Source organism: Notechis scutatus, chromosome 1 (genome assembly GCF_049901735.1).
Source record: "Notechis scutatus isolate UNSWTSFEM ecotype Mainland chromosome 1, rNotScu1.2, whole genome shotgun sequence".
Lineage (NCBI taxonomy): Eukaryota > Metazoa > Chordata > Lepidosauria > Squamata > Elapidae > Notechis > Notechis scutatus.
Genome location: NC_142009.1, coordinates 158,032,157 through 158,055,959, shown reverse-complemented (window position 1 = coordinate 158,055,959; position 23,803 = coordinate 158,032,157). Strand labels below are relative to the sequence as shown.

At 38.9% G+C, this 23,803-nt stretch overlaps 1 protein-coding gene across 2 annotated transcripts in view; it reads left to right on the top strand.

The window, feature by feature from the left end:
- Window positions 1–23,803, top strand: part of TRAM2 (translocation associated membrane protein 2) — a 42,231-nt gene that overhangs the window by 13,190 nt on the left and 5,238 nt on the right. The window contains exons 2-10 of one of the 2 annotated variants that reach the window (XM_026682540.2): window positions 7,543–7,606; window positions 9,151–9,260; window positions 10,148–10,264; window positions 18,014–18,072; window positions 19,734–19,818; window positions 20,290–20,360; window positions 20,739–20,843; window positions 21,251–21,394; window positions 22,593–22,762. In XM_026682540.2, the coding sequence (XP_026538325.1) occupies window positions 7,543–7,606; window positions 9,151–9,260; window positions 10,148–10,264; window positions 18,014–18,072; window positions 19,734–19,818; window positions 20,290–20,360; window positions 20,739–20,843; window positions 21,251–21,394; window positions 22,593–22,762 (925 nt within the window). The remainder of the gene's footprint in view (window positions 1–7,542; window positions 7,607–9,150; window positions 9,261–10,147; window positions 10,265–18,013; window positions 18,073–19,733; window positions 19,819–20,289; window positions 20,361–20,738; window positions 20,844–21,250; window positions 21,395–22,592; window positions 22,763–23,803) is intronic. The other variant, XM_087949168.1, reaches the window with a different exon arrangement.

The window sequence follows — 23,803 nt, the reverse complement described above, 5'->3', positions numbered from 1 at the left end:
TTTTCCTGTTTCATTTATTAAAATATCACTATTTAAATTCAGATGAATAGAAATAGATTCCCCTCTGTCCAAGTTATGCCCATTCAAGTGCAGCAGTATTAGAATGAGTGGTGAGCCTTCTGTTGCTTTCTGCCACTTAGGGAGTTTTTTTCTTCTGGATGTGTGATAGGATGAGGGGGATGATAATGAGGTGTAGAGCTCCCTGGTTTATGCATCCTTTCCATGCTTTATATACAATGATTGCCCACAGAAAGAAGCTTATTGACTGCATCAGAGGTGGTATTCAGCAGGTTCTAACCAGTTCTGGAGAACCGGTAGCGGAAATTTTGAGTAGTTCGGATAACCGGCAACCACCTCTGACTGGAGATTTTACAGTATCCTTCCCCTGCCGCATCCGCCAACCCATGCCCACAGAACCGGTAGTAAAAAAAAAAAAATGGAATCCCACCACTGGACTGCATCTTCCATTAAAGATTAGTTCTATCTCAGCTGATTAGTGAGGGGCACAAACTTACTTTCAGTCAGAATCTCACACTCATCTTTGTCTCGTTGGATGTAGAGAGTAAAGAGGGTGACCTTCACAGAGAGAAGGATGATTCAAGGAAGATCCATTATCAAAGCAGTCTAATAAAAGTAGCTGTTGGTTTTTTTGTGTCTCCCTCATTAGGCCGACACTAGGTTTGTTTTGGCAACAACTAATCATTCAATTTCTTTCTCTGTTTTTGTCAAAGGATTGTAAGCTTGCTTGCTTGCAATCCTGTGACAGAATAATTTATTCATATTTATTAATATACTGCCCGTCGCATCTAAGTGACCTCAAGCCGTTTTCCATAAAAATATAAAAAGTGGCATAAAGGCATAAATAAAAACAGCATTAAGAACAAAGTTAATATTAAAATACTACAAATTGAAAAGGAGTGACCCTCATGTCACCAACTACCACAGGGTTGCATATCAGCTTTTGACTGACATGCCAGTTGACAGAGTCAGGCCTTAACTCTTTGGGAAGGCCAGGAGGGTGAGGACCCTCCTTACCTCTGGGAATAAGATGTTCTGCAGCAGCAGAGAAAGCTCTTTTCCTGGATCCCTCCAGGCAAAATCTTTAATTGATGGGATCGAGAACATACTCTCCCTGTCTGACCAAGTGGGACAAGATGATGTAATTTGGACTATAAGTTCCTCATATCTTTTTTAAAATTAATTTTCATTAAAAAAAAATTCCACACAGGTAAGATACATTTTTACAAAGAAAGAAAAAAAGAAAAAAGTACAAAGAAAAAGCTAAAATAGAAAAAAGGCAGATAACTAAAGAAAATTAATTGTTTCCAAGTCACTTTTTAACAGATCTTCAAAAACCCATCATGTTCCTTCCTATTAACTGTTCTTTAGAAGCATTCAGTCCTTATTTAATCCTAATCATTTTCAGTCATTAAATCATCATTTCATTTTTATTCTTCTTTTAGTAAACAGTCTATAAAAGCTTTCCAGTTTTTCAGAAAAGTACTTATTGTTTTTGCCCTGACTTACAATTACAATGGAGCCTGAAATTTCTGTCCTTAAGTCTTGACAATTGTAAATCAAGGTACTTACATGTCTGGATTCAATTTTATTACTTTTTTGTAGCAGTTACTAAGTGGACATGGAGATTGTTAAATGAATGTGGCAGTTGTTAAGTGAATCCATGTATTCCTATTGGCATTTTTGCAGGAAACCAGCAAAAAAAACAACACCCCATAAATCATGATCCCAGAACACTGCAACAGGCCATAAAGATGAGCCATAAAGATGTTGCCAATGCCCAAAATATGTTCATATGTCAGTGGAGGAATAAACCTCCACGGAAGTCTGGAACTACTAGGATGTAAGTAACTTTGGGTGCTGGTGGCGGCGTTCTGTCATAACTGTATGGTCACTAAATAAGGATTTCCTGTAGGTCAGTTTTGCCATTTCTGTCATTGTCACAATGCATTGTGGGCTTTTCATTGCTTTTCCATCCTTTTGCGTATAGTAATCTTGCTGTGGTTACCATATACAAGATCAACTTTCCACGAGACTTTTCTAAATTCATTATCCAAAAGTCCCAGTCACTCATTGTCAAAAGGGCAGCAGAAAGTTGAGGAGGTGCTATGGCCTTGAATGCAGCAAGTAACCGAGTGAGCCTATAAGCTGGGAGGTTGAGCAAAGCAGCTGGGACAGCCTTTCAGCTTCAAAATTAGTGTTGTAGAATAGGGATGTACAAATTTCCCAAAATGTTATCATATTCTTATTGTTCATTTGTTTTTGGACTTTTAGAGAAATTGTATACATTAAGATGAAATGGCAGTATGATATAGCAAAACATTTAGGAACTCCTCATCTAAATGATCCATCTTCCACTTTGGCTTGGCTATGATAAGCAAAAAATGGTCTAACTGAATTCCTCAGCCACACTCTGTTTCATCAGAGCATAGAGCAAAGCACAATTTTCACTTTGTGTACAGCCCAAATGTCCAACTCCACTCACAACATTTTCCTTGTGCCTCAATGTTGGCTGAATTTCAGAAGATGTGGAGTAGCCCAGCAATATTAGGAGAACTCAGAAGTATGCTGGCCCTCCTTGAAATGCCTGCTTTTTATTCCATTTGTGATGTTACTATTTTTTAAAAAACGGTTCATTGAAAAAATAAAAATATACAAAAAAGTACATAGTAGAAAATATTTAATTACGGAGTAGTTTTCAAAGAGAAATTTCTGCCCTGATAACTGTGATGGGCTAATGGATTGTGTTTTCCTCTTTTCTTTTTTTTTCAAAGTATCTGTATCTTACAGTTGACTGGATGCAGCTGTGGGTCTCTGTTTCAAGTTTCTTATCATGAGAAAGACTTTTGGAAGTGAAAAATACACTCAAGCAATTTAACCAAGAGGTTTCAATAAATGTTAGTCATGTTTTTCTGTTTCAGTGCATTCAAATGTGACTAGGAAAAAAAGTTTCAATGAATTTAAAATGTAAAGAAGATTAGGATTTTACTGCCACATTTTATTGCAGTGCTGATAGCACCACTAAATTCCATTTTATGGATTGGACTCTGTTGTGCTGGGGAATGGGGATTCCTACAGAATATGCAAACCCAGCAGAAATTAAACATGGAGATGTGCATACAACCAGCACAAAGTGGCTGACGTCTCGTATGACCTTTGGGTTCTGTGCAAAACATCAACATAATCTCACAAATCATCAGTCATAGTGTCATTGTCCCCATATTGTTTGAGTCTATTTCCTAATATATTTAAACTACTCTGTTAAAACAAATGTAAGTGCCAAGTTCCATATCTAACCACAAGGCTCCATCTTAGGCCCAGTACTCTTCAATATCTGCATAAATGACTTAGATGAGGGAATACATTCAATAGAAGGAGAACTCATCAAATTTGCAAATGACACTAAGCTGGCAGGAATAGCCATCATCCCAGAAGACAAACTCAGATCTTGATAGACTTGAACAACAATATGAAATTTAATATGGAGAAAAGCAAGGTTTTACACTTAGGCGGGAAAAACCTAAGCTACAAGTACAGATTAGGTGAAACCTGGTTCAAAAACAGTAACTGTGAGGGGGACCTTGGAGTCCTAGTGAACAATCACTTAAATATGAGCCAATTGATGAAAATTAAAGGAGAGAAAAAACAAGAAACAATTGATGGCAACTAAAGGAGAGATTTAACCTGGAATTAAGGAGAAACTTTCTGACAGTGAGAACAATCAACTAGTGGAACAGCTTGCCCTTGGAAGTTGTAGGAGCGCCATCACTTGAGATTTTCAAGAAGAGATTGACTGCCATTGGTCAGAAATGGTGTAAGGTCTCCTGTTTGTGCAGGGGGTTGAATTAGACCTCCAAGGTCCCTTCCAGCTCTATTCTGATTTTGCTTCTGATTCCTTCTTTATTCCTAGACTTCTCAGACCAATATCTGAGAAACTATGGCCTTCCTCACAGATTTTCTCTCTCTTTCTAGTAGATAGCTGGAACAACTAAATATTCCTTGAGTGAAATCCTTTGTACAAAAACTCTGTCTTAAAGTAATGGTTTTTTATCCTTCCTTAGGTTTAAAATAGCATTTCTGGCTATCTAAACTGGCTAGTTTCTTGCATTTCCTTCCCTTCCTTTCCAAATTGATGAAAGCTGTGAAACTTTCAGCCTGGGTAGACAATGTGGTAGTATCTCATTTGCTCCATCCATCAGGGTCAATCAGAAAGAATTATGAGAGTTTAGTTTAATATTTAGAAAATATACATTTCCTCTTGTAGTAGCCACTAGGTAATAAATAAAACAAATCTCTTTCCTGCTGAAAGCTGTTTTTTATGTTTGCATTTTTCTTCTGTTGTGCCATTTGTTCCATAATTTTCAACATGTGGAAGTCAACATTTCCTTATCAGTACTGTCACAAGTTTTGTTCTCCCAAAACTGGCTTTATTCCCTGAATAAAGGAAGCTTGAACGAATATAGGAAGCTGAGGCTCTATTTACAGAAAATGTTGACCTTCTATCACATTTCTATATATGATCCAAATATGTAGATTAGTCTTTCCTCTGTCTAGACACCTTCCAGATATATAGAGTTCAGCTGCTGCAATTTGAGCAATGGTGATGCTGGCAGGGAAGTTCTGGGTGTTGAACCACCTGGAGTATACAGGTGGGGCAGTGGAATTTTCTCCAGTGGTTTGGGTGCAAATTTGTCTATGGGTTTTCCTTGGCAGTTTAAATTCAGTTGAAGCTAATAGAATTGTAGTCACACTTAGGACTGTCATAGACCCTGATCAGATCCAATTTTATAATTTTTTTCCAATTATTAAGTGTACACCATGGTTGTTAAGGGAATGCCATTGACATAAAATGGACACATAGTTTGCTATGGGACATTTTTGCCCCAAACAGGAGCAAATGTCAGTTTTCAGCAAAACAATCATAAAGTGTGATCATGTGACCACGGGGGACATCCTTACAATCCAGCTTCACAACTGGATTGTAAGTACCTTTTGCAGGATCCTTTGTAACTTTGAATGGCCACCAAGTTATTAGTCATAAGTTGAGGACTACCTATAAGGGCCTGAAAGCCTGGCTCTGCCAGTTGGCTTGTGGACCCAACAGTAGAGTATTACACTGGAGATGTTTGATGAATTACAAGAAAATCCCATCTCCTCCCTCACCTACATCCTTCTTCTTCCCTCCCCATCTGTTAATTGCAACTTCATCGGGATTGTAATTTTTATTAGTAATTAATTAATTATAAGTTTTGTTGCTTTTAATGTTGTAAGCTGCCCAGAATTGTTTTCAAGCAAGATGGTCGGCAAACAAATTTAAACAAACAAACAAACAAATAATACTGGCCTTATGATTTGGTTTGCGCCCTTTAGAATAATGCCTGATTTGAGTTGGGCTTAATCAGGGCTTAGTTACTCAAAACTTTGGCTGAAGTGAGAGCTATGGCTTTTCTTAAACCATACTGGGAAAACACCAGTAGATGTAATTTCTTAAACTGCACATAAAAGCTTCTAGGATGATGAGATCTGTTCAGTTTAAGGGGAAAGGTACAGGTTTGTTTCAAAACTGCTTTGAACCTGTTCCTCCCTCTCCTTGTAAAAAGGTAGGTTCTTGAAACTTTGAAGAAAGAATTATATTTACATAATGTAATTCCATCTTTTAGGGATAAGCTTCCAAAACGTCACGCAGCAAAATTATCATTTGCAAGCAAGCATTTTTTGTCTGCGGATGGCCCTTAAATACTGGTACTATTTATCTAAAGCAAATGTTTTGTTTTGTGATTAGTTCTTTTCAGGGACATTTATTTGGCAGGTTTGTAGTCTCCAGTTATCTTTCTTCAAACAGAGTTTGTCAGCATTCTCTTCACATGCTATGTTATTTTAACTTTCTAGGTCTCTTCTTTCATTTAATGCTACATTCTGATCTGTTGCATTGAATCTGTATGGTTATAAGCATAATAATTTATCTAACAATTGTTATCTCCCAGATTGAGGTCAGGTTGGTGAAGTCTGGAGAATGTATTTGTGTCCTGGAGATATGTTTACTAATGAAGTGCAGCCATCAGGAATTTGGAAACTTGTAGTTATCTGTTGAACTGCATTCCAGACGTTCAGAAAGTAATGGAAATACTTGATTAATATTGCCAGGATAGCTAATCCCTTGCAATAAATATTATGTTCGCTTGTTTAAATTTTGCAGGAGGATAAAGGATACCCCTAGTAAATGGGAAGTCTTGTATATACATGAAATATAATTAAATATAATAGTTTAAATCAATTTCAGAGATTTAATTTAATTAAGGGGCTTCTGTGATTAAATAAAATTAGATAAGCAGTTTACAAACTTCCCAATCAATAATGTTTATGCATCTATAACAATGAAACTAATTTAAAATCTAATATTAAAATTTTAATAAATTGGTATTCAAAATTTACCACAGGTTTTCAACAATAATAATTAAATTCAGATGATGTACAGTGATGATAAACTTCTGATAACTCATTTTGCTAGATTATCAGATCAGTGGGACTATGTAGTGCTCAGTTCTTCAAATATTTGTCAGTATATCATGCTAGGTTTGAAATGCTTGTATTTCAGAGACTTTTATATAAAAAGACATGTATTCCACCTATAGCTAAATCATATTCCACATGTAGCTAACGTTTTGTATAAAATGAACTACCGGAAAGTAGTTCTAGGCCCAAAGCTAGTTTCTAGGACAGAGCCAGTCTTATGTGATTTGTTAATTGTTTGTATAGAGCAGTAAACTACATACGGAAGAGTAAGTTCCTGTTCAGTTATGATTCCTCAAGCATTTTTAAAGATTAAAATGGTGGAGGACAGAGAACTCAAGGTTATAAAAACATTTCTTACCAACTCTAGTTCAAGGAATCTATATTATTTCAGATGTCAACATAAAACCATGAAGGCTAAAATTATATTTTGTTCCTACTACACGTAGTCCTTGACTTACAAGCGGTTATGATGACCCTCCAAAAGATAATTGTGACCTAAATTCAAAGATTCAATGGCTGCCCCCTATGGTTACATGATTGCATTTGGGACACTCCACAACTGGCCTACATTTATGTCTTATGTTTGCAGCATCCCATTGACACATGACATGCCACAAATTGTCATTTCTTGCCAGAAACCAGTGTTTACTTCTGGTTTCTGGCAAAAAAAAAAGACATGTTGAGGACAATATGTTCACTGTTTGACCATGGTGTTTGCTTAATAACCGCTGCAAAAAAGTTCATAAAATTGGGCATACCGGTAGTTAAGTGATGACCTGCTTAATGACCAGCATGATTTACAATTGTAATTCCAAGCTCCTTACGGTTGTAAAGCAAGAACTACATATGTGTGTATGTATGCATGTATCTTTATGTATATATAAAACTTTGAGGCCACTTGAGAATCTGGTTTTCCCTGAAAGGATGATGCTTGACTGATAGATGAGAAGAATCATCACTATGATACCGGAATGAAGCAAGCTAACCCAGAAATGTATTTTATCTTCACAGGTTACAGCCAAGACTGCCTTCTTGTTCATCTTACCTCAGTATAATGTCAGTGTGTTGACAGCAGGTAAGATTATATAGTCTACTGAATTCAGGGGTAGGATTCAACTGGCGTTACTACCGGTTCGGTGATTACGTTTTGCTTGCGCATGCACACGTGTAAATTAACCTTAGGCTGTGCCACCCAGACAGCTGAAAAGTGCTGCATGCATGTGCGCAGCATTCGAAAAGCCTCTTTTTTCCTGCTTTTTCAATCTCAGCTGTGCCGCGCAAAGCAGCTGAGGTTGAAAAAGCAGGAAATAAAGGACAGGTAAGAGCCCAGCAAGCGGGTGGGCCAAACAGCAGCAAGCACAGAACTGGTTCTGTGTCTGCTGCTCTTCAGAGCTACCGATTCTATGGAGCCGGGCAGAACCGGTAGCATCCCACCCCTGACTGAATTGAAAACTTCTGCCTGGTAGTCAGCATGCTCAGGTTTCACTCAACTTGAAACCTATGTGGTTGTAACCACAAACTGGCTTTCAATTAATTGTGGGGTAAAGTGTCTTTACCATGCATCTAATACGCAAACATCAACATTTACATGCTCACATGTATAGGTATGCACAAACATACAGAACCAAGGAACCTCCAAATAATTTTTTTTCCAGATGTATAATATAATCAGCCTTCCAGATGTGCTGGTACTACATATCCCCTAGTTCCCAACGTAGTAGCTTCTAAACAATGAAGCCTTCATGTGTACCACAGATAATGAGTATCGTAGTCATTCCTTCTAGAAATCTTGTAAAGTGATCTAACATAGGGCCAGAGGTAGTAAATTCTGTAAAAAATGTAAAAAGGAGACTAGAATGCATCTGTTCAGTGTTTAATAGCAGTGCAGTCTAGAATGAGTCACAATTCCTATGTTGCACAGATAATGAGTACTGAGATTGACAACAGATATGTGCCTGCTGCTCTGTACAGGTAATCCTAGATTTACAGCCACAACTGAGCCCAACGCTGCTGTTGCTAGGCAAGACAATTTTAAGTGAGTTTTGTCCATTTGATGACCTTGCTTGCCATATTTGTTACATGCAGCTGACTTCCCCATTGACTTTGCTTGTCAGAAGGTCACAAAAGCTGAGCACATGACCCCGGGATAGAGCAGTCCTCATCAATAAATGCCAGTTGTCAAGTGTCCAAATTTTTATCACAGGAACACAGAGATAGATCATAACTTATGACATGCAGTCATAAGTGTGAAAATCACTTTTTCCCATGCCATTTTAACCTTGGGTGGTCAGTAAGCAGTATTTGTAAGTCGAGGACTATCTGTACATACAAATACTTGTAGGTAGCTTGGATGATCAAATGAGCTTTCACTTTGAACTAGGGGGAGCATAAGACAAATCTGTGTACATTCATAGTTGCCCCTATGCAGCCAAACTGATTAATATCCACAGGTTTAATTACTGTCTCTTGCCGGTGTTAAACTCACTCTTTCCTTCTTTGGTTCTGCTTCTTTGTATCTGCCTTGGAAAGCTTGGTTCTTAAATGGTTTCTCAGTTTAATTTTTTTTAATTTTGATCTCTCCCCCCTCCCCCCCCCCACTCCCTGTTTCCTTTCCTTTAGATGGTGAAATTGTTCTTTATCACTACGGGCTGAAGGATTTGGTTACAATCCTCTTCTACATCTTCATAGCAATTATTCTGCATGCTGTGGTGCAGGAATATGCACTGGATGTAAGTCTTACCTTGTGCTCAATAGAAAACCTAAGGTGTATGAACGATTGGCACAATCCTCCCCTTCCCCCCACATTTCTAATCCCGTGTTACAACTGAGATTGTAAAGTAACTTTACAGTTTTTCGTTTTGCATTGAAGCATGAGGTGGGCAGATGTGAATTTTCCCCTTCTTGAATTATATAAATTGTCCTTTTAACCTATCAGGTCTTTGGATCTTTTCCTTTTCTCCTTCCTTTCATTTTCCTTGCCTGGGGTAAAGTCAGTTTTATCTTGCTCCTTCTTGTTGGAGGGAATGGGAAAGCTTTTCCTCTCTCCATCACCCCATATGGTAGGTGGGAGAGAATTTCTGGTCACAGCTGGTATTTGCAGTGTCCTGTTTTCTCCATCCTGTCCATGGGCTGTTAGCAAAGATAGCTTGTTTGGTTAAAGGGAGGCAACGGCCTTTGTAAACTGCTCCAAGCATCTTCTGATATGTTTGGTTATAGCTTAGAGGCAATACTAAAATATCCAGCAGCTTCTGCTTATTTCTAAGCGAAAGAGAGTTGCCACTGTCACCCATGATAAACATACCTGTCTTTGCCTTCTTGTCCAAAATCCTGCATAAGATTCTGTCCCTGTCTCTGGGAAGCCTGGGATGAATAGGTGGGGAATCCTGTTTCACTTTGCATGGAAGGAGAATGACCAGCAGCAATAATAGATGCTGAATCATAAGCCAGGTCAAAATGTGTGACGCTCCAGGTCATTTACTTGATTTTGCTGAGCTGGTGTAATGCATACCAGTCAAGCTCTGTTCATGCCGCTTCCTTGCCTTTTTCCTGGGTAATGGGGTGGAATGTTTGTGGGTTTTTTTTTTCCTGCTTTTATTGATTTCTTCTTTTTCCCTAGAAAATTAACCGTCGACTTCATCTTTCCAAAATCAAGCACAGCAAGTTTAATGAATCTGGACAACTGGTAGCATTTCATCTTGCCTCTATGGTTTGGTGCTTATATGTAATAATAACAGTAAGTTACCTTAATCTATTCTTCCTTCCTTCCTTCCCATTCCCTCTCCCTCCCCGTTTCCTCCCTCCCCTCCCTTCCCCTCCTCGTAGAAACTGTGCTAGTAAGACTTTGTGCTACTGCACACATTCTTTCTGCATTAGTGGCTGTTAATCTATGCAGAAAAAGAATGTGACAGGCTGTAGTCTATATCAGTTTTAAAGATGGGATTAGAAAAGAACTGAATTTTCATCTTTCAAAACATTAATCAGAAAATGAATGATTTATAGAACAATAAAAACAATACAGTGTTGTATTGATTGAAGGAGTTCTTTATAGCCAGTGAAAATATTCCAGATCTGTATGTCTTTTGTTTCAGTAGTTACTGCTTGGCTTTCCCCCCTAGTATAAAATATATTTTAGACCTAAATTTAGCTTGCAGTAAATGTCAAAAATCCTTAGCAGAACTTTGCTGAATGAGGATTTGCATGGAGACTATACAGTACAGAGGCTTAAATAATCCTTTGTGTCAGAACAGTGATGAATTTGAGGAGAATGTCCATATCCTGCATGGAGTTTAGTTTTATTTACTTAATTGAATTTAGGCACCACCCACATCCAAATTAACTCTGGACAGCTCACAATATATGGATTTCCAGCAGAAATATTTTCAGCTCTCTCAGCAATAGTATGTGAAGAAATAATTTTGATACTTCAACATTAAACATTTTCACATCAGTGATTGTACTTTGTGGAATACATCAGGGAGCTATAGGACATGACTGGAGAAAGTAGAAGAAGAAGCAGCAGCAAGCATGATAGAAATGGCAAGTTTAGGAATATGGGGAAGATAATGTGAAAAGTGAGTTCATATCAGATATCTATCAAGGGAAGTTTCATTGTTAAATTTCCACCACTCCAAAATTAGTGCAGTGTTGTCATATTGAAAGATGGTGGCACTATTATGAAGCAGATTCTGGGGATGGTAATCAAGAATTGTAGTCCTCTTCTTTGAATATTATGATAAATTTTAGTACATCAAAGTACCTTAAAACACTTTTCTTAGAGGTGTGCATTTGGTTCCAAAGCAAGAAAGGTACTTCATGATAGGCATGCTAGTTGTTGAGGTAATTCCCCATTAGGAGAATGAGCGCATACAGGGAGACGTATTGAAAGTAGTGTTTGAATAATACACACACAGCACACAGATACACTGTACAGTAAATGTAGGTTTTTACTTTCCATAAAGGTTTAAGCAAAGTTCAAAATAAGCAGTCCAAAGTCATTCATGGTTAAATCAGTCAGTTTTCAGTCCAGGAATAATCCAATAACAAAGTCCAGTATCAAAAACATTTCAGTATCAGACTTACATCAAATCCAGGAATAGCAGTCAGTTATGAGGAACGGCAATAATCTCCAACAGAAGGAAAACAGAGACTCACACTCTCTTCTGAGATTAAGACTAAGACTAAGACTAAACAACCCAGGTTTCTGGCTCCATCTTATGGCCGTTTGAGGAACCACACCTAATTACACTTTTAGGATTCTCTTAAAGAGACAGTATTAAAATGTCTATCCTGGTTTATGTATTTCTAACCCAAATACCTGTTAGTTGACTTACATTCCTAACACTAGTTTTACCTTTTGGTAGTGCCCTTAAAAAGCTATGCCATTTTGTATTCAGACTAGTCAAAAAAAATATAACATTCATGTTAAGGAGATATTAGCATGCCAGTGTTGGATCTGATTTACTAGCAGTTCAAACGCATACAAAATGCAAGTAGAAAAATAGGAACCATTTTGGTGGGAAGGTAACAGAGTTCCGTGCGCCCTCAGCGCTTAGTCATGCCAGCCACATGACCACGGAAATGTCTTCAGACAGTGCTGGCTCTTTGGCTTTGTAACGGAGATGAGCACCACCCCCTAGAGCCAGAAACGACTAGCACATATGTGCGAGGGGAACCTTCTTTACCTTTACCTTTGGATGCAAATGCTGCACATGTCTTGTCATAAAAATGTCAAATTGGATTGTTAGATAAAATTCAACTGGTTTTTAAATCTTATGAAGATATCTTTCCCCCATCTTAGTTATGTTTGCATCTTGTATTGAATAGTGAGCAAATATCCCAATGAATTAGGGACTAAAATATTCAAGTGCTGTCCAAATGTGCAAAACTTTGAATGCAGTGGTGTGAACTAAGTATGCTTTCAATTATTAATGATATAGAAATCTCATTTTGTTCAGTTCCTTGATTTTCTTGATGTGGGTTGTATATAATACATATTTTGTTACAGTTATGGAATCACAGAAGGTGAATTAGGTGGCTGTATACATTTTTGTAAGTTAATAAATACAAGCAATCTTCCTGCTTATTTAACCAAATTATCTTGAAATATTATTCATTCTATATGAAAAAAAAGTGCACTAATCTCACTTCTAAAACTGCAGCATTTTATTTTTTATTTTTGCAGTCGGGTAAGCTGATTTTGGTTTGTCATGAGATCTTATAATTTTTGGAAGAACGTTTGTTGAGAACTGATGAGGCTAGAGGAAGTAATACTGAATAAATGAATCTAATTGTCTGAGTAATTTCAGGTCTTGTAATCTTAATGGAAAATAGCTGCCAAGGCATAATCACACAAAGCCAGTTATTCTGTGAAATGTGATCCAGAAACATTGAAAGAAGTACCACAATTAACATTATGCACGCTTCCAATTTGGATAAGGCAGTTGCAGCCATCAGAGGAAAAAGACAGTTGCGGCCATCAGAAGAAAAAGACAGTTGCAGCCATCAGAGGAAAAAGATAGATTTTGCCAATGATAAATGAAAGCAGAAATGAAAGCAGAGCATTTTTATTCTTTAAATCAGAGGTTCCCGGGGGTGTGAAAACTTGGGTTTAGAAGTTTCAAAATTATATTGTATGTGTATAGTTATATGCATATAATTATTTTTAAGGGTTGTGAGAATATATCAGAAGCATTTGAGGGGCACGGGGTATAGAAAAGATTGGGAACTCCTGCTTTAAATAAAGTGGCCTATTAATTTCAGCTCATGATGACTTCATGAAAGTGTCATGAGTTTTCTTGGTAGTAGTGTAGAAGTGGTGGGTCATTAATGCTTACTAGAATGTGTTCTTCATTTCTCTATCTTGTCACCAGCCCTAGGATTTTCTGTGATCTCACATCCCAATACTAACCAGGTTCAAATCAGACCATTGTCACTTTTCAAGATGAACCAAGATTAGCTATATGCTGCTCTAGCGATCAAATTGATGCAGCTGCCGGTCTCACAAATGGGCAGCATGCAATCATGTGCCTCAGGGATACAGTGACATAATTGAGATTAGTTACTAAGCGCTGAAATCACCTTGGGGATGTTATGACAGCTACAATTATGAAGACCTGTTATAAATTCCCCTTATTCAATGCCATCATAACTTTGAACAGTTGCTGAATGAGTAGATGTTAAATGAGGACTAGCTATATACTTTGATGAGTTAGTTGAGCATGATATTTACCGAGTCTGGATTCAGCTGAAGACAATGAAAAGAGATGGCCCTGGCCACTCTTACCAGTTTTGTTTGCAGCCAAATGAATTATAAAAATCGATATTTATTGGTAAAGCAACCAAATGGTGAGTAAGCTTGCCAAATAGTTCTGCTTTCTATTCCTAATTTTTCACTAATTATTTGATGCTCTGTGAACGCACTGGCAAGTTAAATGTTTTTGGCAATAGCTAGGAAAACCACTTTTAAACAAGCTATTATTACAGTTATTACAGTGCATTAATTATCATCATTCTATTTCTTGTTGATTTAATTAGTTGAGGCAGTGCTTTTGAGAGGAACAGCTGAGCTTCCAAAAGACTTTTTCAAAATGAAGGAGGTGGAGAGTGTCTGTCCCATTGCTTCCATTTCTCACACCTTCCAGTCCATCTCCCTTGAAAGCAAACAGGCTGAATGACTTTAATTTGTAGCTTTTGTAAATCAAGCTTTTCCCTTTCTGCACTTTCCACATGCCACCCTTTTATTCCTTGATGTCTTAACTGAGGCCTCTGGTTGCCTAAGAAATTGGTTAAAGCTGTTAATCTGCAAGATATGGAGCCATAATATTAGAAATTGGGGTTGCTTCTTTATACACTTCTGAAGTTGTAAATTCAGTTCTCAGCAGATGGGTTTCTGGATAATTTAGTGTCTAGATTTCCAATCTATTTTGGGTTTTCCTTCCCCTCCAGTTTTTGTTTTACCCTGGTAGAAACCTGTGTTTATAGGGAAGAAAGAAGTACTAATGTGTTTAGCTCCTACTAGCTTTGTTTTCTAGGAACAGAGTCGTAAGTGTGTGTGAATCTTTTGCTAGATTGAACTGTAGGTTTTTCTATTCCCACTTTTTCATTTTCCAAGCAGATATATCATGCTGCTTAAAAACAGGGCTTATAATTAGCAGCTATCTCCTTTGTTTGTTCCCAATGGTAATCTGTTAGAAAAATGCTATTGATATTTGCTATCAGAACAAATAATGGATGATTGCACAATTAATAAAAACTAGCTTTATTCCTTCCTGTTTGATTAGATTACTTTTTCTGGCATCTGTATTATGAATTTACACAATGGTCTTAAAAATTATGCCTGAAGGCACCAGTGTCCCTCCAAACCTCTTCCTTGGGCCTACCAGGTTTCCAATCCATCTGACATGTTAGAGATGTACAAAACATTTCACATGAGAATATATAAAGTTGTAGGATTTTCCTGTGGAATAAACCAATATGTGCATCTCTTGGGTTGCCTGGAACAGGAACAACTTTGTGTTCCTAAATGAACATGTTCTGGGGCTGTAGTGTATCCAGAAACCCATACGTTGAGAACTGAACTGAGAAGGGTTTAACACGTTGAAGTACACCATATTCTGGACCATCTTCCACAAACGTATGAAATAGTTCTGAAATGCATAGAATAGCCTATTACAAAGGGGAGAAAAACATAACCTTATAGAATTGGGTTTTCTTCTTTGGGAACATTTAATAAATAACTACTTTTGAAATATTTAAATGAAAAGAAATGGAAAAGTAACATGCTGCAAAACAAAAGCAGTAGAATCAAGAAGTATCTTTGCAAGATTCAATCCGGGTCAATCACCAGGATCATGGGTTCCAGGTGACTAATCTAATTAAGTTTTAAAATACAGATAGTCCTTGACTTACGACCAGAATTGAGCCCAAAATTTCCATTGCTAAGCAAGACATTTCTTAAGTGAGTTGCTCCCATTTTAAGACCTATTTTGCCACAGTTGTTAAGTGAATCATTTCAGAATTATGTGTTGTTAAGAAAATCTGGCTTTCCCCATTGATTTTGCTTGTTAGAAGCCAGGTGGCAATGTTCCCAATGGTGACCATATGACCCTGGGATAGTGAATTTGTCATAAATACACTGCTCAAAAAAATAAAGGGAACACAAAAATAAAACATCCTAGATCTGAATGAATGAAATATTCTTATTAAATATTTTGTCATTACATAGTTGAATGTGCTGGCAACAAAATCACACAAAAATTATCAATGGAAATCAAATTTAGCAGCCCATGGAGGTCTGGATTTGGAGTTACACTCAAAATTAAAGTGGAAAAAAACACTACAGGCTGATCCAACTTTGATGTAATGTCCTTAAAACAAGTCAAAATGAGGCTCAGTAGTGCCTGTATGACCTCCCTACAATGCCTGGGCATGCTTCTGATGAGGTGGTGGATGGTCTCCTGAGGGATCTCCTCCCACACCTGGACTAAAGCATCCCCCAATTCCTGGACAGTCTGTGGTGCAACATGACGTTGCTGGATGGAGTGAGACATGATGTCCCAGATGTGCTCAATTGGATTCAGGTTTGAGGAACGGGCGGGCCAGTCCATAGCATCAATGCCTTCGTCTTGCAGGAACTGCTGACACACTCCAGCCACATGAGGTCTAGCATTGTTGTGCATTAGGAGGAACCCAGGGCCAACCGCACCAGCATATGGTCTCACAAGGGGTCTGGGGATCACATCTCAGTACCTAATGGTAGTCAGGCTACCTCTGGCGAGCACATGGAGGGCTGTGCGGCCCCCTAAAGAAATGCCACCCCACACCATTACTGACTCACTGCCAAACCGGTCATGCTGGAGGATGTTGCAGGCAGCAGAACGTTCTCCACGGCATCTCCAGACCCTGTCACGTCTGTCACATGTGCTCAGTGTGAACCTGCTTTTATCTGTGAAGAGCACAGGGCTCCAGTGGCGAATTTGCCAATCTTGGTGTTCTCTGGCAAATGCCAAACATCCTGCACGATGTTGGGCTGTAAGCGCAACCCCCACCTGTGGACGTCGGGCCCTCATACCACCCTCATGGAGTCTGTTTCTGACCGTTTGAGCAGCCACATGCACATTTGTGGCCCGCTGGAGGTAATTTTGCAGGGTTCTGGCAGTGCTCCTCCTGTCCCTCCTTGCACAAAGATGGAGGTAGCTGTCCTGATGCTGGGTTGTTGCCCTCCTACGGCCTCCTCCACGTCTCCTGATGTACTGGCCTGTCTCCTGGTAGCGCCTCCATGCTCTGGACACTTCGCTGACAGACACAGCAAACCTTCTTGCCACAGCTTGCATTGATGTGCCATCCTGGAGGAGCTGCACTACCTGAGCTACTTGTGTGGGTTGTAGACTCCGTCTCATGCTAGCACTAGAGTGAAAGCACCGCCAGCATTCAAAAGTGACCAAACCATCAGCCAGAAAGCATAGGAACTGAGAAGTGGTCTGTGGTCACCACCTGCAGAACCACTCCTTTATTTGGGATGTCTTGCTAACTGCCTATGCTTTCCACCTGTTGTCTATTCCATTTGCACAACAGCATGTGAAATTGATTGTCAATCAGTGTTGCTACCTAAGTGGACAGTTTGATTTCACAGAAGTGTGATTGACTTGGAGTTACATTGTGTTGTTTAAGTGTTCCCTTTATTTATTTTTTGAGCAGTGTATATCCCAGTTGCCAAGCACCTGAATTTTGATCACAGGGGTGCTGCAATGATCCTAAGTGTGGAAAAACAGTCATGAGTCACTTTTTTCAATGCCATAGTAACTTCAAATGGTCATTAACCAATGTTTATAAGTTAAGGACTACCTGTACAGTGAGCCTTCCCCACGATGGATTCGCGTTTCTCATTTCCTTTAAACAAATTGACTTTACTTTTAAACCATTTAATAATAGGAATTATCTGGGCTCTCAAAGAAAAGGATGGCTAAACTCCTCATCTACAATTGGTTTTCCTTTGCAGAAGGCTCTTTAGCTTTTGATACATAAGTTGCCAGCCACTTGGATATCAACGGGAATATTATCTGAATTAAGCAACAATTGGTTCTAAGGGCAACAGCCAGTTCCTTCTTGCCTCCTCTTCCTCCTCTTCTTTCAGCTTGGCCAACATACTGGAGTCTCGTTCTGGAACTTGCCCTTGGGATCCCCATAATTGCCTTGATCCCTTGCCACAGTAATGGCAAAAAGAGGGCAGCCAGTAAGGGAGCCCACATGAGCAGCCCAGCCTACAGCTGGCGACTACTAGTCCTTCTCTTAACAAAGTCTGTGGGGCTCTGCCTCTGAGGAAATGGGGGAATTTAAGAACCAGTTCATAAGAACCATTCAAAAACAGCTAGATGGATTATCAGGACTGATGATGATTACTATATCGTGAGTGACAAGAATTTGTTTAAGGGTCATTACAGCAAAGATGGCTGCTGACTTCCTCTGATTTTCTTCCTCTCTCCAGGAAGGATACTTATCAAACCCCAAAAGTCTGTGGGAAAGCTACCCTCATGTTCATCTCCCGTAAGTATTTAATGCTTTGGTAATTTTTATTTGTACTCTTCAAGAGAGCCACAGCATAACCATTGTACAACTGAACAAAACCACTTCCTTCCTCTTGGTTATCTGAGGTCAGCAGTGAGTAATGGTGGCAAAAACAGGGCATTTGGGGCTTCAGGGCTTCTAAAGCAATCTCATAGCTCCCTCCTGTGAACAATGCCAAGATTGCAAGCACAAATCTAGCTTTTTCAAGGAGAACAAAGACATCCCCAGCTCTAAGAGATGCAGAGTCTGCCTGGCAGTGAGGAGGCACCTCATGTTTCTGAGAGGAACAGGAGTTGTATTGGGTAGAAAGATGACACAGGGCAATTACAGATACTTGACATAGCTGGATAAGACTGGAGTTCTCTCTCTCTCTCTCCCTCTCCCTCTCCCTCACTCTCTCTCTCCCTCCCTCCCTCCATCCCCCCCTCTCTCTCATTTAACAGACTTCTCTAAACTTTCATTAAATCCTTTCATTAAATCCTAAAATCCAGTGAGCCAAGTTGCCCTCCAACCATATCTGAAGCTCTTGCTATGAACATTTCTTCATATACTTCGAGGATTTTTAAACATTTTAAAAGGACTTTAATCTTTCTTTTGTGGGTGGAAGCAGCAGTATTTAAAGTCATTAAGTTACTTCATATTCCACAGATAGGTAGTAAGATTTTAATTTGTCCAGAAAATTCTCAGAACAGAAAATAGAAGTAAGATCTTCCTAGTTGCATTGAATTAAAATTGGATTGTCACTAATTCCTGTTTATGATTCCTGTTTATGATGTCTAGCAAAAGCTCATTCCCATTACATAGGTACCAACCTGTTCAAACATGAAACTATCATCTCTTCCTAGAGAAAGCACATGTTGTGGTTAGCCGCCAGCAGGTGCAGATGGCTGAGGAGAGTGATGACTCTGATGAGGGGCCAGGACCATTAGGGAGTGGACTGCTGCATTCAGGGATTGTGGGGGCTGGCAGCAGTGATGAGGAGGCTCCGAGGAGCCTGTGCCAAGTGCACGTGAGCGCAGGATGATTCGTAGAGGAGAACAGCTGGATGCAACGTAATGGCCCCTCCCTCCAGGGAATATAAGCCTGGTTTCAAAAGGTTTTTGCTTTTGCATTGTGTGTGGAGACTCCGGCTTATCTGAAGAATTCTGCCAAGGCTTTTCTGGTTGGACTAATTGGCTGCAAGCCATCTTTTATCTACAAAGAAGTTATTTGTAGATTAAAGCTGAGAAGGTTTGAGTTGCTGTGTTTGTTTGAGATTTTCTTGCTGGTAACAGGGTTGGGTCAGAACAGTACAGTAGTATAATGTGGATATATGCTTCTCGGTATGTGGAATCAAAATACAGTGGGCTATTGCATACAAATAGCAAAAATAGCTCGTTTCCCTTCTGTTTTCATCATAGAGAGAAGTTATGGTGCAAATAACACCATTGGTGCTTGGTAATTTAATTATTTGGGAGTAGAGTAGATATTACATATTGATGCTGGTTGTTATATTCCAAAGTGAATTTGGAAATGTTGCTGTTTCCTAAAACAACTTAAAACACAGTAGGCTGCTTCCTAAAGGGATGTTCATAATACAGTAGGAAGAACAGAAAAAATGTGTAACTGTTTGCTCACTGCTATTATTTGTTACATTCTAGATTCCAGGTTAAGTTTTTCTACGTTTGTCAGCTGTCCTATTGGCTACATACATTGCCTGAATTGTATTTCCAGAAGGTGCGAAAGGTGAGTGCCAACTCAAGGTGCTTTCTCTTCACTCTTACTTTAAGATATGTTTCAGAGGCTGAAATAATTACCCGCAAATTCACTATTACAAAACTGTACTTTCCCCAGATTAAGACCATTTCTCCACCTACAACAGAGACCTCTGATTTTAGTCTGTTAGCAAGTTGGTTAAATAAATGCATAATCTGCCACTGTTGCAAAAAATACAGGGAGCTGGCTCCCTGCTCCTGTAGCTCAGACGGAAACCAAACTTCCAGGCAGAATCATTCTCCTCCATTCTATAATATTATCATGATAACTCACAGTATCAGGTTGAACAGAAGTTTTTGAAAATGGAGCCGTAATAAATGCTTATGAATAATCCTGATTCTAATCCCCAACTGCTTTGGGAGCAACCTAAGATAATGCAGATATATGCAACCGCTTTCCTGTATTCTTAAAATTAACACTGAATTTTCCTTATTTTCCTAGGAAGAAATTCCACGTCAGTTGCAATACATCACCCTTTATCTAGTGCATATATCAGGAGCATATCTCTTAAAGTAAGTGTTACTGAGGACTTTTCTTAATGCATCAGGTTAACTAGGAGACTGTGAGTTCCAGTCCTGACTTGGGCACAAAAACTGGCTGAATGACTTTGGACCAATCTCAATCTTTTACATTTTTTTTTTAAATCTAAGCATTTTCAGAAACAAATGCCATGGGCTTTGGTCCATATTGCACATATCATGTTATTTTCATTTAGGAACTGCAGGTGTTCAATAAAACACATCTGGATTCATTGATAGACTTTGTAAGGGAAGGGTGAGGATATGATTTATTAACGCTTCTGTCCATCATCCATACCTGGTTTTGCTCACTCATAAGTTTTCGTGGAGAAAATTCCACAAGCATGAAACATTTTTCCTCCTTGTCTCTAGCCTCACTCGCCTGGGACTAATCTTGTTGCTGCTGCAGTATGTTGCTGAATTCCTCTTCCACATGGCTCGCCTTTTTTATTTCACAGATGAAAACAATGAAAAGTTGTAAGTGCTCTTGGATGAACTTTGGATTATTAGGCCAAACTTTCTTACCATAAACCTTTTGTAATCCTGAAGCTGGGTTGTCTTTTTCTAATGTGCTGTATCATGTTTTACTGCTAAAATAAAGTGACTGCTAACATGACTTGAATGTGATGGCTAGTTAGCTTGGGAATAAAATTCCTTTTTCTACTAAGTAGGAAAAACCTCAGATTCCCAGTTTCAATCTATGAGGATAAAGAATTAAATGGACATTATTTTGTCTGAAACATTCAATACTTGATGCAAATCTGTTTATGTCAGATCTCCTTTGATAATCTTCCAGAGAACAGTGCATAGTGACAGTTGCTATAAAGTGAAATGTGACAAATTTTAATGCAAAAATGTATTTTTTTCTCCTTCAATTTCATAAGGTTTAATGCATGGGCAGTAGTTTTTGTCATCTCACGGCTTTTCACCCTCACCCTTTCTGTGCTGGTCATTGGCTTTGGGCTGGCTCGAGTGGAGAACCAGGCATTTAACCCTGAAAAAGGAAGCTTCAACACTTTGCTTTTCAGGTAAGTTTTTTATGAATTCCGGATGCTGAAGAAAGATGGCTTGGGGCATTGATGATTAGAAAAAAAGGGGGGGTTGTCATTTCACCTCTCTGTTTATTTAGATGTTATTATTCACATTGCTTACTCGTGATGAATAGATTGGGGAAAAGCGGCAGCATTATTGCTTCTTCTTCTGTACATACTTCTTTCGTAAAAACTCTTGCCTTGATAGTTTTAATGTTGTTAACTAATACAACTAGTACAAGACACCATTGTTCGTAGGAGTTGGTCTTTGTTGAGGAATCCCCTCCTCACTACTGTTTTAAAACTGATGGAACAAAGCAATCCTGGCTAGGGGGAAATTGCTTTGTAGCATCAATGTTGTTATAATGCTTAACCAGGATTAATATAAAATAGGAAGGCATGTAAGGAACACATTCTAGACAGTGGTGGGTATGAAATCTCCCATAATCCAGCCCAATCTTCTGTGATTGACTAATCATAAAGTAATCATGAAAATCAAATGGGCACTATTTTGTTACATTCCTGAGTTTTTATTGCATACAAAAATGAGTGTGAAGAATATGATTTAAGCTGCAATATAACAATTATATTATTATAGAACTCACGTTCTAGGTAAGCAATTTTTTTAAAGTAATAAGCTTGATAATTTGTTATGCAATGAAGCATCTGAATGAAGACCGCTGCCATATTTTAAAGATTTTTTGCACAGTTGCAGAGCAAAACAAACATCCTGCTAACCAATATACAAGTAGACTGTAGAGGACCCGGCTTCTTGGGATTTGCCAACCTCTATTTCTCTCACCTTAAGCTGTTCCAAAAAGAAAACCATTTTCAGGACAGTTAAATTATTATAACTTGTGGTTATAATATACATATATAAATTGGTCTTGTCTTTTGCAGTAAAGCTTTACTGTCCCTCCTGCTGACCATGCTTATTTCCCTGGAAAAGTTGTGATGCTAATATACGATCACTTGCTCCAGCCTTTAACAGCAGAGGAACAGCCATCTCTTCCCTGTTTCTCAGTTAACAGAGGACTGATCAAGTGATCACTGAGGAAGAGTGACCAGGGGTCCCCAGGTGGCCCATAGCTCACCCCTGAAGGAGCTGTGACTGCATGCAGTGATGATTCTCACCCTAGAACAGGCCAGATCCAAATATGCTTGTTCCAAATATGTTTGCCTTGCCTCCTCGTAGGATGGGTGTGTTGCTTCTGGTGTGTTTCTCACAGGCCTGGATGATGTGGCGCTTCATTCATTTCCAGTTGCGACGCTGGCGTGAATACTGGAATGAACAGAACAATAGAAAAAGGGTTCCAGCCACTGTCCACTTCAAACAGCAAGTAAAGACAATGAAAAGGGAATCTGGTGAGCATCTGGCCCAATTGACCATGTACTGAAGCTGTAGAATGCCTCTTATTAATCAGTTCAATTGCTAAATGAACTAAAAATAACTAATTGGAAAGTAGATTTTTAATTAAATGCTTTAATAAAACTATTTAATAAGAATGAAAAATTACAAGGACCGAGTTTCCTACATAGGGAAAAATATCAAAGATTTGGGAGCAGGGGAGAGGGAATGTCTCCTTTAAGCAATGGACCAGTAGTGGGATTCAAAAAATTTTACTACCAATTCTGTGGGCGTGACTTGGTGGGCATTGCAGGGGAAAAGATACTGCAAAATCTCCATTCCCACCCCACTCCTGGGGGAAGGTTACTGCAAAATCCCATTCTCTCCTCACCCCACTAACCTGCTTTCCAGTTCCGTTCTCCTGTGCAGGGCAACAAAAGAAAACCCAGCCGATCAGCTGGAACTCAGGAGGCAGAGAATAGATGGGGGTGGGGCCAGTCAGAGGTGGTATTTGCCGGTTCTCCGAACTACTCAAAATTTCTGCTACCAGTTCTCCAGAACTGGTCAGAACCTGCTGAATACCCCCTCTGATATGGACTTTCTGTAACTTTCACCCAATCACCCAGTACCAAAGTGTGTGCATTTCATTCAAAGTATTATTTCCATGAATATGCAATATAGTTTAATTTACTTTTATTATACATATAAAAGGCAATGATGAACAATATAATTCATATCAATATGCAAATATTTTATGGACTTAAAGTCTGCAAATAAGGGACTTAGCTGGCTCAAGCTTTTTGGTTCAGCAGTGGCATCAATGCCCCTGCTATGCTAGAAATACTTCCTGTGATGCTTCTTCTGTCTACTCTGTTGTGTTATGGGCTATGCAAGGAAGCCTTTTTCACTGGGATTTCACTCAGTAGCTCTGCTAGTTGAAGATTCTGGGGAATTCAGTCCTACGCATCTGGGGAACACAAGGTTGGGGAAATCTGCAGTGGGCAATGAGGTGACATGATATTTCTAAAGAAGACTGTGTCTCCATGACCTAACTGGAA